This window comes from Odocoileus virginianus, chromosome 19, assembly GCF_023699985.2.
Source record: "Odocoileus virginianus isolate 20LAN1187 ecotype Illinois chromosome 19, Ovbor_1.2, whole genome shotgun sequence".
Lineage (NCBI taxonomy): Eukaryota > Metazoa > Chordata > Mammalia > Artiodactyla > Cervidae > Odocoileus > Odocoileus virginianus.
Genome location: NC_069692.1, coordinates 22864998 through 22880790, shown reverse-complemented (window position 1 = coordinate 22880790; position 15793 = coordinate 22864998). Strand labels below are relative to the sequence as shown.

Below are 15793 nucleotides of genomic sequence, written 5' to 3'. Positions count from 1 at the left end.
CTAATTTTTGATTGGAGCAGAAGGAATAGCACCAGAGTTACCACATTTCCTTTCCCCCATATATGGAAAGATTCTAGCTCTTACTAGTTAATGCCATAATCAGGACTAGCACCTTCCCTGCACCTACCTGGCAGCTTTATGAAAAATCAGAAGAATTATTGTTATTGAAGGAAATGAGTACACATATGTGACTATACCCAACTCTAATATTACTAATACAGAGATCATAATGAAGTAAAAGATAAGCAAAAATTGCTGAGGTGTGGTAAGTTCAGCTTTCTTGAATATTTTCAGCAGCATGCTAACTGCTATAACTCATGCTGTAATATATATCAAGAGCCTTAAATTTTTCAGTCATCCTATATTGAGAGTTTTAAGTAAAGACTCCAAAATACAAGAAATGCTTTATGAAGAAGGTATCACACAATTCTCTATAGTAGCCAAAGAGAGAACAACGTTTCTGTCTAGTAATATGCACATGATAGAATATTATGCAGTCATTTAAAATGATGTTTCAAGACACTCATAAATTTGGAAAATGTTTATATTATAATAGTGAGTGAATCAATTTCAATGTAATATTGTGATTATAGTAAGAACACATCAATAAAACAAAATAAAAACTATACTTAAAAATGAAAACATTTAAATATTAATAATGGTTGTTACTAGGTAGAGAAATGGTGTCATTTTTATTTCTTCTTTTCCTAAATTTTCTACAGTGAATACATAGTTTTTATTAGAAAAATTTGTATAGGGTACAAATTTCAAATATAATGACTATCATCCTTTTATTTCAGCTGCAGAACAAGTGCCAAAGTTGGACAACAATTAATAGTAACACAGAGTAAATGACTAGGACATGACAAGTTAACTAAGAATTAAGAAGATGTGCAAGACTAAGGAAGAAAATACAGATGAAAAAATATACTATGAATCACTACTGGTAAAGTCAAAGTCCCCAAAATAATGGAAACTAATAGCTAAGGAACATACGTTCATATATTCTGACAGTGAAATAAAGAGTTCCATTCATGTTAAAAAACCAAATGTGGGTACCAGGCACAAAAGAACAGCAAAACTATGTGCTAGGCAGTGTGGGGGTGAGGTAGGGTGAGGGATTTTCTACCTTTCACTTCAAGTCCTTAGAGGAGGGAACTTCTACTCTGTATTTCTGATCACCTTTTCTCACCCCTTTCTTAAATAGACTCTTCCAGAAATTATTGCTAATCTGCTGGGTAAAAATTCTGGCATTTATTGTCTGTTTCAGTAGGGTAAGGAACATAGTGCTGCTCAAGTCAGTGCGTACATACAGTGTGGCCTCTTGCCTTTGCTGGCACATCCTATCTCTTTCCATCATTTAGATTAACCAGGGTCTGCCTCAGCAGTCCTGGAAATTCTGCTCTGCTTCTGACTGGATGGCTGAAATGAACTGCCTCTCTCTGCAACTGATTAGGTAAATAGGATCAAAGACACAGGGGCAGGGCCAAAAGCCAACCCTTAAACTTTCTGGATTAAGCCTTGTCCCCCAATTTAGCTCTTATCAGATATGTTCTACCTTGGTGATGCAGGCAGGACAGGATACCTACTTAACTACTGGTTTATAAATAGGCCAGGGCTGTGGTTTATTTATAAACCTTCACCTTTCGCTACTGGCTGTGTGTGTGCACGGATCTGTCTCTCTGTTTATCACTTTTCTGAAAAGATTCTTAAAAGAAGAGATGAGGGGAATCAAAGTCCATCTTGTACCCCTAATAAATGTACAAACAACAGTAACAATATGAATGAAGATGCTGGCAATATGAAAAGAGTGTATGTAACAGAAACAACTTAAAATAATCTTCATTTAGAGAAATATCCTAAGAGTATTTAAAACATATGTATGCTTATTTTCAAACATTTTTAAAAAACAAAGTTCTTTTTAAAATTATGAAAGTTTACCACTTTAGAAATAAATACTATTTTTAAAATGATAGTACTATAAAAGTATTATGACATCCTTCTTGGCATTGTGTCAGAGACAGTCTCTAATCCCTTAATGTTGATGCAGTGCAAAATAATAGATCAAGACCAACACTGATCAACTTAAATAAATTTCTCTGGGTACAACCATCCACCCAGTTTGTGAATGCTTTTAATATGCCCATAATTATAAAAGTGTTTTCATAATGACATACTAATAGTATCACAGAGAAAGTAGTAGTCAGTTACCAAATTTTGTTATATACATTATAATCATTCAGAGTGACCCAAGGGGAAAAATAATTCTGATTACCTGGGCTTTTCTGGTACATCAGAAGGATTACTGCAAAATGGTTCTTGGTAAATGGTTTCTGAAAGGTCATGATCCAACAAAGTTGCCATAATTTCTTCCCTACTTGGTGGGGACATAAGTGGTTTCAGAATGTGAGCAGTTCGAGGGGTGAAACTGCCGTTTTTAGATTGCAAGGGAGAGCTGGTAGACCTTGGCGAACTATCTGGAGTTGGTGTCAACACATCAGTGTTTCTTGAAACATACAATTCTAAATCTTCAGAGGCTGCATCTACAAGTTCACCATCAGGGGAGGATAGTACTGTAGTAAACGAAGTATTGACTGCATCAAGAGACTGCCCCATTTCTTTTCTGGTATGACTTTGAATCCAATCTGAACTGCCTGGCTGTGAGAGGCTAAGAAACACTTCTTTGCTTATTGAACTCCTATTTAATCTGGATTTTTCATTTAGACAGTTCTCTGACTGCTGGATACAGAAAGTCTCCATAATTGAATTAGACCGAGTTGTTAGAGGATGAAAGGTATTTTTCCACTGATTGTGGCGATGATTCTCATTGCTATCTATGGATGATTTCTCAAACAGTTCAGGACTTAGAGTACCAGATCGAATCCATGCAGTTGAGTCTGAGGCATGATGTTTGTCTTCATCACATTTCTGGTTATCATGACTTAAAAACTCAGTTTTTTCTACAGTTTGTCCTGGGAAAAGATCCTGAACTGCATCACTCAGGAACTTCTGAGGCAAATTCTGATCAGCTGGGACAAACTGACTTCCAGAATAAAAACTACAAAATCCAGTTTGACCTATTGTATTAATATCAAAATTATAATTATGTTCAGGGGACAAGCTATCCTCAAGTGAATAACAACTTTCAAAACCTGGATCTGAAAAGAAGATGGGACTATCATCTGATAGGGAGTTATCCAACTGGCCAGAGTTTTGTAAATTTAGAGAGTCTACTTTAAGAAGTTTGGGAATTTTTTCTTTAGGTTTTGTACTTCTGGGAGTTCGAGGTTTTCTTGGAGATGTTACTGATCGTGTTCGTTTAACTGATTTGTTATGCTCAAGAGAAACAGAGATATTTTTGTTTGGTTGCTGTTTATTAGATAATGGGTCTTGTATACTATTTGCATTTTGTGCTTTCTGTTGTCTTTTCTGCAACAATTCTTTTAGAACTGCCAGTCCAGACTGTCCTTCACCAAACGCTGACGGTGTTGACACATTTCGATTCCTGCATTGAGAAAGTGCTTTGGTTTGTGAAATTGCTTCTGACAATGGCTTTTGCTTTACCCTTTCAGGTTTAAAGTTTGACATGTCTAAAATAAAACCCCTTTGTTTTTGCTCCCAAGCTATTTGTTTGATTGGGTTTCTCAAAGAAGTTACAAAGCAATTATTAGGCATCTGACTTTCCTCTGAAGCTGCATTTCCTGAAGAACAAGTTTCACTGTGCTTTGAATGTTCTGCCATGCACACAATCTGCTGCTGACTATCTTTGCAATGCAAAAAATTAGAGGCATACGTCTGGTCTGGCTTTGATTCTAGGGAATTACGATATTCATTTAACTTTCCAAGAGATGACAAATAGCTTTTTTGTATATTTGCATTCTCTTCTATCTTTGGAGACATTATACCAGAAGATATCTGTGTATTCTGTGCTACCTGAGACAAATGGTTTGAAAGGTCAAATATATTTTTTTGAATCAAGCTTGATTCTTTTAGAGCAAACATAGCATTTTGACAATGAGACCGCTGAACATTAACTTTTGAGATTCCAGGTCCTAAAGAACTACAAACAACGGAAGAATTCACATCATCTCGTGAACTGGGGAATGCCTGCAAATCTACAGGTTTCTTGCTTTCTAGGAAAGAAGAAAAGCAGCCAGATAAATTCTGTTGTGCATGAATTCCAGTGGGGATAGGAGCAGAAAGGGGATGATCTATAGCAGAGCCGATTAAAGACACATCTTTCTGTTTAAAAAGTAGATGAGAGCCTCCAGAATTATCTGAGGTCTCAGGCACATTCTGATGTTTCAGCACAAACTTAACTTCAGTACCAGCTTGAGATTTTAGTTTTTCATTTATGTGCTTTCTCGGTGTACTTTTCTCATTTGTTTTTTGTTTCTGTTTTGCTCTTGGTTTCTTTTTTCCATCATCTACTAGTTTACTTGTCTGATTTCGTTTGTTCCTTTTCTTAGAAACTGTAGAGGGATTAACAAGCTTTGTTTTTGATTTCTTAACCTGCATTCTTGCTCGACTATTTTTTCCTATACGGGAATTAACAGTCTTACTATTATATACATTAGGACCCTTAAAAAGCATTGCTTCTTTATCGGCAGCAGCCATAATTTCTTCAGCTCTTGGATCTGTGGGAGACCAGCAGCGAGGTGGAGAAGAGTTTATGGGACTTGTGCTTCTCTCAGAAAGAAAGCCTAGTTTAGACATAACATCACTATAATTTAAGTCACAGTCTTCGGTTTCAGCATTATAAGATGGTGAGGGAGGAGAAAGAATAGCATGTGACCGTTTTTTCCTGAAAGACAAAGTTCTTCTAATATTTTCACTATTTGTCCTTTGTTGTTTACCAGTTTTTTTCTTAGCAGACTTATGTTTTGATTTTCTTCTGTGACTTTTCTTTGGTGTTAATGGATAAATGGGATATTTGGTTGCAGGGGAGTCAGGAACTTTTGGCCAAAAATCCTTCAAAGGTGCAAGTTTTTTATACAGTTCCATTTTTTCCTCTGTTAATATTACTTGTTTTTCTTTAGAGTCTATTTTTCCTAGTTTCACAAGCATATTTTTCCTCCCTCTAAACCTATTAATAATAATGTACTTTATGATGACAGGGGGCAACTTTTTAGACATTTTTCTGCGTTTTCGAGATTTGAGAGTTCCATCTAAACTTTCACCAATTTCCATGGGATGAGGTAGGCTAATTTTTGAGTTGTGTGTTACAAAACCTGACTCACTATCTTCGTTCTCATAATTTACCTTGCGTTTGGCTCTAAGGGTATATTTATTTCCATACAATCCAAAGGACTGCTCAGTTTCTAAGGTTCCTTCTCCAAAGTGACAGTCTACAAAACTGTCTGTAGATGTTTTATTTTCAAAAGTTCCACGGGTGACCCTAATTAAATCGCTAGCCAATACATTATCTTTCTCAGAATTATTACTATTACAAGGATTATTTTGTATACAATTATCTTTTGAGGATCCAGTTTCAGCAGTTTTGCTAGAAGTCTCTTGATGACTTGCAAGCTTCTTCTTATTCATTTTTAACCGGGACTGTTTATTGCTAGGTTGTAGTTTATATGTGACAGGAGAGAGTTTTTGGGGCCTACTGAGACAATTAGAGAGAACAACACTGGGAAAAAACATATAATGTGCTGCTTGCTGGCTGAGGCTTGGTTTTTCTGTTTTATGTTCTTGAAATTCTTCATATCTAATTTTAAGTTTATTTAGTCCACTTTCATCAGCAATGCTATCAAGAGAATGCATCATAGTTCTGTTTTCCCCTGAGCAAGACAGCAATTCACAATTTTCATTTAATGATGAAGGGAATAAACTATTCAGAGCTGTGCTGTTTCCTTTTTCATTTCCTTCAGAGGATAATTTACTTTTTGAATGATTTAAGTCAGAAAAGTTGAAAGAATTTTTGCCCAATGTACTTTCATTAGTGTGACGGCTCATATGTATAAAAGGGGCATCCTTATCAATTTTTCTAATGTTTGCATACTTCCTACTTGGTACTTGTCTTGTAACAGATGGAATATCGTCTTCATAATCAAAAGTACTACTTTCACAGGAAGATACTGGGAGGACATCTTTCTTGCCACTCTCTTTATGAGAGTTTTCTGAATGGACAGAACTGCTTAAAGATCCAGGATATTTCATAGAGTAAGTGCTTTCATTTGTAAAAGAAGTGACTGAATGATCTAGACTTTTCTCTAGTTTGCTTGGCTGTGAAAGGTCTTCAATTAAATCTTCCTTGTTCAAAACATGGGAAGAAAGGGCACTTGTGTGTTTACACTGAAAGGTGATCTTAGCGGAAGATGGGGGTTCTAATGTAGCAGCATCTTTGTGAAAGATGGAAGGTTTTACTGATAGCTTGCTTGTTGCAATCACAGAAGAGTGGGTTCTAGAATTTTCATTGTTCAGTGGATTGTCTGAAATGAGGGAAAAAAGCATGTGCTTCACTTCAACTCTTCTAATTTTTAAAATATTTTCCTATATCATGATGCTATCACCATGAAAGAAATTATATGAAATTACGTTGTATGTTTAAAACAGTTAACTCAACAGAAAGGTCGTTTTTATCATTAGGATGATATCTTAGTCTGAATAATTCAGAGTTAGTTACATTTGACTATTAGTCATTATTTTAAACACATATGCCTTTAATTAAAAACAGATGGTATCAATATTCATGCTTTTTGAGAGAATAAGGGAAAAAATTTCATTGCCTTGCAAAGTTTCCATAAAATAACACACATCTTTGCATTATCACTCTTGTTTTGCATTATCACTTTCAATAAGCTAAGCATATTTCTTATAGTTTTCTATGCTTAAATGTCATGATAAACTGATTAAAGTATAAAAAGCTCTAATCAGTGATTGATAAAAGCTATCCTCTTAGAAATGAGAAAAAACATACTTTATCTACATTCTCTCAAAAGAAAACATCCTTGAGAAGGACAAAATCTAACAGTACTGTCATAGTCTCACTTAGCCAACTGTGTAGAGTGTGTGATTATATTTTTCAAAATCAAATATATTTTCAGCCCCTAAATAACAAAATGCTCACAGTAGACTAGTTTACTTACCACTATTTTCATCTGCAGTTCCATCTAACTGAGGTATAGAAAGATTGGCTAGAAGCAAACTGTTATTACTCCACTCCATTTCTTCTTCTGAAGATGAATCATCTTCTTCTGTTGAGCTTCTATGGGTATTTCTGCACAGTGATCTAGGGAATATTAAGATTCATCAGTGAGTATGAGCATTAGAAAAAAGCATCTCAGACTCAAATAATTTGCCTAATTTGACACTATAATAGTAAAACTGAACAAAGCAGATCTGAAAATTAAAACTTTAAAAAGAAAAGCAGATTTACTTTACTTTGGTATCATAGCCCATCAAAAGTTATTGTAAATAGACTTTACCATCCCTTTCATGTGAGCTAGAAGATACCATCATTCCTATATTCACAGTTCCACAATACCTTGGATTACCATATTTAGTTATGTTCTTCCTTATATTGTCCCCTTTATATTATCATTAAATATACACATATAACAGCTTAGGTGAGTACCTGGTAATTTCTAAAAAGGTGGCATCTTGGGATATTCTAAGGTCTCCATAGATACATAATTACTACATTATGATTAGAAAAAACAAACAAAAAGGCAAGGGGATATTCAGGTCAGGAGTGAAAGAGAAAATAAAAGGGGTCAGATAGATAGGCTAGGAAGCAGTACAGGTACTGAGTCAATCCCAGCAGTGGCTGTAAAAGCAGGGTTTCCGAGGAATGGAGATGAACTGTGAAGTCCAGATGGATACTCTCCTTAAGTTCTATCTCCTACCAATTACATTTTTCACTAGATCATAGCTTGATATTTTCCCTTCCATGTGGATGGGCAAACTTACTTTCTACCCACACCTTTTTCTTTCACTTGTCTTGAAAATATTACTTTATTATATGTAGAATAATTTTTCCATTAAACCTTTCCCAAACAAAATTAATGGCTCAAACTGTTAATAATTTTCTCCCTATATCATACAAAAGTCTTTCATTTCTGCCTTTGTCCTGTGTAGCCATATGTAGCATATCTATGCCATGTTCCACATGATAACTTTTAAAATATTTGAAGGCATTTTTATTATTCGTTTCATAATTCTTCTCTAATTAGAGTAAACATTATCTATTCTTTCCACTGTTCTTTAAAAGTGACAGTGCTCACAAATCCTTCTAGTGTTCTTCTTTCTCTTTACTTCTTCAGTAGGCTTAAAATATGGTACTTGGGGCAGAATATAATATCCAATATACAAGCAGAAATTAACTGACTCCCATTCTAGACACTATACTTCTTTCAATCTTTCTCTAATATACTTTTATAAATGTTCAAGAATTTTTTCCAAGGTTAACCTCAGGATGATTTTCACAGAAATGATCCAGTCAATGAATACACAAACATTAAACCATTATGGGATAAATGAAGCCTATTATTTTAAACATGTTGGCACTACTGGGAATAAGAAGATGGTGATTTTATAAGAATGTTACATATTTGAATGCATATCTACTAAATATGGGCATGAAAATTTAAATAGCTAAACCAGGTATAATCTAAGGAACTGTAGAAGAAATGCTAATAATAGATTGAAGGTAAGAATCAAAGGGACACTATCAAAATAAAACAATGAAAGAACAACAAAGACAAAAGAAAAACAAATGGAGATAAGAAAAATGCTTCATTAATGCCACTTGATCAATCAAATAAAAATATAAAATAGTTAACAAACTTTGCTGAAATAGAAGCAACCCAAGTTATTACAGCAAGATTTCAATATATCAAATAAATACTGTAATTATTTTACTAATAAAATCCAAAATCTGTCAGACTACTAAATGTTACCCCCAGGTACATCTGGTAGTCAATAATTAAATTCACTATTTTGGTGATCATACAACATTACAGATTTACTGTGCTCTTAATAAAGTACAATTTATGACTTTTGCACAGAAACTCTTAAGTCTAGAATGAATCGTAGATCTATCTAGTCCATATTTGTGAAACTGACTGATTGAACAAAAAAACCTATGACTCTACACCTCCTTAGGTTATCTTTTCAGTTTCAAGATATTTTTGGATCTATATTCTGTCATCCAATGAATTATCAATCTCCAATGTTTCTGACAATCTCAATTCAATCAAGCATGACATTTGGCACAAAGCAAGCATTTAAGTGGTTTTTGAATGCAAAATCATTCAAGTTCCCTATGAACCCATCTAATCAGTCACTACTGCCATCTTTCTTATCGATAAGGATGTTATGTAGGACTTTGTTAAACATCTGGCTGAAATTAAGACTCAATATGATTATTGTATTTCCCTAAGTAACCATATTTTGAAAGGATATAAAGACAGTAGAGCATGACTTGAACTCATAAAGGGTCTTTATATTTTTTGCTTCCCTTTGTAAATGCCCATGAAGTGTTCATTTAATAATCATAATTATCACTTCCAGCAGAACTGGAAGCAAGCAAGCCAGTTAAAAAGTGGTCTGCTTTCCAGATAAATAATAACACTGCCCAAACTAGGTAAGTTTAACAATAGATAGATATGTATAGGAAGGCAAGTTAAATATGAGATTGAGGTCATATTTAAAATTTTGGGACATTTAAAGAGATTAAACATAACTATTTTTTCCCATTATTACTGAGATATAATTGGCACAAACGACTATGAATTTTTGATGCACAGCATAAGGGCTTGATTTACATATACTGTGAAATGATTACCACAATAGTTTTAGTTAATAGCCATCATCTCAAACTCATTCTATGAGGCCACCAGCACCATGATACAAAAACTAGACAAGGATACCACATAAAAAGAAAATTACAGGCTAGTATTACTAATAAAAATAGATTCAAAAATCCTCAACAAAATACTTAAAAACGACTCCAGCAATACACAGAGTACCATACACCATATTCAAGTAGGATTTACCCCAGGAATGCAAGGATTTTTCAGTATTCACAAGTCAATGTGATACGCCACATTAACAAATTGAAGAATAAAGACCATCTGATCATCTCAACAGATGCAGAAAAAGCTTTTGATAAAATTTAATACCCATTTATTATAGAAACACTAGAAAGTGGGCACAGAGGGAGCATCATCAGTTTAGTCACTCAGTCGTGTCCAGCTCTTTGCCACCCCATGGACTGCAGCACGCCATGCCTCCCTGTCCATCACCAACTCCTGGAGTTTACTCAAACTTTGTCCATTGAGTCGGTGATGCCATCCAACCATCTCATTCTCTATCGTCCCCTTCTCCTCCTGCCTTCAATCTTTCCCAGCATCAGGGTCTTTTCATATGACTCATCTCTTCACACCAGGTGGCCAAAGTATTGGAGTTTCAGCTTCAGCATCAGTCCTTCCAATGAATATTCAGGACTGATTTCCTTTAGGATGGACTGGTTGGATCTCCTTGCTGTCCAAGGGACCCTCAAGAGTCTTCTCCAACACTACAGTTCAAAAGCATCAATTCTGCGGCGCTCAGCTTTCTTTATAGTCCAAATCTCACATCCATACATGTTTACTGGAAAAAGCACAGCTTTGACTAGATGGACCTTTGTTGGAAAAGTAATGTCTCTGCTTTTAAATATGCTGTCTAGGTTGATCGTAACTTCTCTTCCAAGGAGCAAGTGTCTTTTTTCATGGCTGCAGTCACCATCTGCAGTGATTTTGGAGCCTGAAAAAATAGCCTGTCACTGTTTCCCCATCTATTTCCCATGAAGTGATGGGACCAGATGCCAGGATCTTTGTTTTCTGAATGTTGAGCTTTAATCCAACTTTTTCACTCTCCTCTTTCACTTTCATCAAGAGGCTCTTTAATTCTTCTTCATTTTCTGCCATAAGGGTGGTGTCATCTGCATATCTGAGGCTATTGATATTTCTCCTGGCAATCTTGTTTCCAGCTTGTGCTTCCTCCAGCCCAGCATTTCTCATGATGTACTCTGCATCTAAGTTTAATAAGCAGGGTGACAATATACAGTCTTGACGTACTCCTTTTCGTATTTGGAACCAGTCTGTTGTTCCATGTCCAGTTCTAACTGTTGCTTCCTGACCTGCATACAGGTTTCTCAAGAGGCAGGTCAGGTGGTCTGGTATTCCCATCTCTTTCAGAATTTTCCAGAGTTTGTTGTGGTCCAGAGGGAACATACCTCAACATAATACAAACCATTCATGACAAACCCACACCTAATATCATACTCAATAATGAAAAGCTGAGAACACTTCCTCTAAGATCAGGAACAACACAAGGATGCCCACTCTTGCCACTTTTATTCAACATAGTTTTGAGAGTCTCAGCCACAACAGAGAAGAAAAATAAGAGGAATTCAAATTGCAAAAGTAAAACTCAGTGTGTGCAGATGATGTGATGCTACATATAGAAAATCCTAGAGACACCACCAAAAACTACTACAGCTCATCAATGAATGTGATTAAGCCACTGGGTACAAAATTAACATAAAAAAATTCATGGCTGAGTAATATTCCAGCATCGAAACATGTATATTATCTAGGGTGAAACAGATCACCAGCCCAGGTTGGGTGCATGAGACAGGTGTTCGGGCCTGGTACACTGGGAAGACCCAGAGGGATCAGGTGGAGAGGGAGGTGGGAGGGAGGACCGGGACGGGGAATACATGTAAATCCATGGCTAATTCATTTCAATGTATGACAAAAACCACTGCAATGATGTAAAGTAATTAGCCTCCAACTAATAAAAATAAATGAAAAAAAAAAAAGAAAGAAATTCATTGCATCTCTATACAACTAACAACAAAATATCAGAAAGTAGGCTTTCTTTTTTCAGTTTCTGAGATAAGGAGGCACTTCTATTTTGTCCTATTTAGGACATACATATTGATACTGTGTACATAAATAGATGATTTCTAAGTTAGGTGTATGGGGAGAGCATGAATTTAAGCATGGTGGTCAAAAGATACAAATTTCCAGTTATAAGATCAGTAAGACTAGGCAATATAATGTACAACATAGTGACTACAGTTACCACTGCTGTATGACATATATGAAAGTTAAAAGGGTAAATCCTAACAGTTCAAATTACAAGGAAATAATCCCCCATTTCTTGTTTTGTTTCTTTTTTATTAGAAGATAATTGCTTTATAATATTGTGTTGGCCTCTGCCATGCATCAACATGAATCACTCACAGGTGATTCCCCTCACTTCTGAACCCCCTCCCATCCCCTATCTCATCGCACTTGTTTAGGTTGTCACGGAGCCCTGGGTGGAGCTCTCTGTGTCACACAGAAAATTCCCGCTTGCTATCTGTTCTACATATGGCAATGTATATATTTCTGTTATTCTCTCAATTCGTCCCACTTGCTCCTTCCTCCACTGTGTCCATAAGTCTTTTCTCTATATCTGCCTCTCCATTGCTTCCCTACAAATAGGTCCATCAGTGCCATCCTTCTACATTCCACACACATACCTCCTATTTCTTTTTATTGTATCTATGAGATGATGGATGTTAACTAAAACTACTGTGGTAATCACTTCACAATACATAAGTCAAACCTTTATGCTGTACATAAAAAATTCATAGAGTTATGTATGTCTTATATCTCAATAATAATGGGGAAAAAAGTTAGGTTTAATCTTTTTAAATGTACCAAAATTTCATTTCACTTGGAATATGAAGTTTATTCCACATTAGAAACAAGGCACTATTTAAAAGAGATTTAAGTCAATTTAGGTTATAAGGTGCTTTTTATTATGAATAATAGTAAGGATTTCTGATTAAAGAACACTGATAATGACAAAGTTATTAAAGGAACTGAAACAACTAAAAAGTTACCTCTTCTTGGCACAATGTTCTTCAATATTGCTGTCCCACCTCTGAGACATCACCAAGCTAAGCTCCATTTCTTCTTTCTCAATCTGTGGTTCATTTTCTTCATCATCGCTATTTTGAGGATTTTTACTGTTTCCAAAGGAACGACACTGTGATGGCATCCTATTTCTTCCCCTGTGATATCCGTCATTTTCCAAACCAGCAAGAAGATGTACCAGAGCCTCATCAGGACTACTGTCCACTAAAAAACAAGTAAAACATCGCCAACAAATAACTTAAATTTTCTAAATAATTCAATAATTCAGATCAATTATACATAAAACAATAAGAATCATATATGCTGGCACATGCTCCAAGAATGCAGCTGGTACAGAGATTTATGTATTGATATAGTTCTTCCATCAAAGTGTGACCCTTGGACCACCTGTACTAGAATGGTTCTGTGTCCTTATTAAGAAGAAAATTCTTAAGACACCACCTCACATCTACTGAATTCGAATTTCTGAGGCAAGACTCAGGAATTTGCATGTTAACAAGCTGCTCAACCTCTTACTGCTTAAGTAAGGCTGAGGAGCACTAAATGAAATATAATCACAAATGATCATAATAAATATAAAATATATAATTAAGTATATGAATTAATGCTAAGTGAAACATGTGAACACCTTATCCCTCACTTGAGGTTTATTTAGCTCACAGGATAACCAAACAAAACCTGTAACTGAAAAACACAGGAGAGCTTTAAAAGTGATTAATAGCATTATTTCCTGAAGACCACCACTGAGATATCACATCATATGCACTAGGTTTGCTAAAATCAAAGACAGATAATAACAAGTGTTAACAATATGTGAAAAAATTGGAGTCCTCATATACTGCTGGTCAAACTGTACAATGGTGCAGCTGCTCTGGGGAAAAAAAACTTTGACAGTGTATTAAAACGGTAATCAGAGAGCTACCAGGGGACCCAGTAATTCCATTTGTAGGTATATACCCAAAAGAAGTGAAAACATGTGTCCACACGAACACCTATACATGAATAATCATAGCCACATTACTCACAATAGACAAAAAAGTGGAAACAATTCAAATATCCATCAACTGAAGGACAGAGAAATGAAATATGGTTTATATCCATATGATGCAACATTATTCAGTAGTAAAAAGAAATGTAGCACTGATATATACCTCAACATGAAAACATATACACCTTAAAAACATTATGCTAAGTGAAAATAATACAGAAACAAAAGGTTATATGATTCCATTTATATGAAATGCCCAATATAGGTAAATCTAGCAAAAGAGATTAGAAAACAGATTAGAGGTTGCCAGAGGCTGAGAGGAGGGAAAAGACATACGGGACTACAAATGGGTATGGGGTTTCTTTTTTAGAGTGATAAAAATGTTCTGTAATCAGATAGTGAAAATGATTGCATAACTACCTGAAATGCTGAAAACCACTGAACTGTACAAGTTAGAAGGTTAGTTTTACAATATGTGAATTATATCCTACTATAAGTTATTATCTAAAAAAAAATCATAAAGAATACACAGAATACACAGAAGAACTGTACAAGAAAGATCTTCATGACCCGGATAATCATGATGGTGTGATCACTCACCTAGAGCCAGACATACTGGAATGTGAAGTCAAGCGGGCCTTAGGAAGCATAAGTATAAACAAAGCTAGTGGAGGTGATGGAATTCCAGTTGAGCTATTTCAAATCCTGAAAGATGATGCTGTGAAAGTGCTACACTCTATATGCCAGCAAATTTGGAAAACTCAACAGTGGCCGCAGGACTGGAAAAGCTCAGTTTTCATTCCAATCCCAAAGAAAGGCAACGCCAAAGAATGCTCAAACTACTGCACAATTAACACTCATCTCACACACTAGTAAAGCAATGCTCAAAATTCTCCAAGCCAGGCTTCAGCAATACGTGAACCATGAACTTCCAGATGTTCAAGCTGGTTTTAGAAAAGGCAGAGGAACCAGAGATCAAATTGCCAATATCCGTTGGATCATTGAGAAGGCAAAAGAGTTCCAGAAAAACATCTATTTCTGCTTTACTGACTATGCCAAAGCCTTTGAGTGTGTGGATCACAATAAACTCTGGAAAATTCTGAAAGAGATGGGAATACCAGACCACCTGACCTGCCTCTTGAGAAATCTGTAGGCAGGTCAGGAAGCAACAGTTAGAACTGGACATGGAACAAGAGACAGGTAACAAATAGGAAAAGGAGTACATCAAGGCTGTATATTGTCACCCTGCTTATTTAACTTAGATGCAGAGTACATCATGAGAAACGCTGGGCTGGAGGAAGCACAAGCTGGAATCAAGATTGCCAGGAGAAATATCAATAACCTCAGATATGCAGATGACATCACCCTTATGGCAGAAAGTGAAGAGGAACTAAAAAGCCTCTTGATGAAAGTGAAAGAGGACAGTGAAAAAGCCGGCTTAAAGCTCAACATTCAGAAAATTAAGATCATGGCATCTGGTCCCATCACTTCATGGCAAATAGATGGGGAAACAGTGGAGACAGTGTCAGACTTTATATTTTTGGCTCCAAAATCACTGCAGATGGTGATTGCAGCCATGAAATTAAAAGACGCTTACTCCTTGGAAGGAAAGTTATGACCGACCTAGATAGCATATTAAAAAGTAGAGACATTACTTTTCCAACAAAGGTCCGTCTAGTCAAAGCTATGGTTTTTCCAGTAGTCTTTGTATGGATGTGATAGTTGGACTATTAAGAAAGCTGAGCACTGAAAAATTCATGCTTTTGAACTGTGGTGTTGGAGAAGACTCTTGAGAATCCCTTGGACTGCAAGGAGATACAACCAGTCCATCCTAAAGGAGATCAGTCCTGGGTGTTCATTGGAAGGACTGATGCTGAAGCTGAAA

General features: G+C 35.8%; 1 protein-coding gene across 4 annotated transcripts in view; it reads right to left on the bottom strand.

Moving 5' to 3' along the window:
- Positions 1-15793, bottom strand: part of REV3L (REV3 like, DNA directed polymerase zeta catalytic subunit) — a 176210-nt gene that overhangs the window by 65091 nt on the left and 95326 nt on the right. For 3 of the 4 annotated variants that reach the window (XM_020890382.2, XM_020890383.2, XM_070449944.1), the window contains 3 exons: positions 12887-13124; positions 7095-7237; positions 2276-6437 (listed from right to left, as the gene is read on the bottom strand). In XM_020890382.2, coding sequence (XP_020746041.2) covers positions 2276-6437; positions 7095-7237; positions 12887-13124 — 4543 coding nt within the window. Of the gene's footprint in view, positions 1-2275; positions 6438-7094; positions 7238-7492; positions 7570-12886; positions 13125-15793 lie in introns of those variants that run through there. The other variant, XM_020890386.2, reaches the window with a different exon arrangement.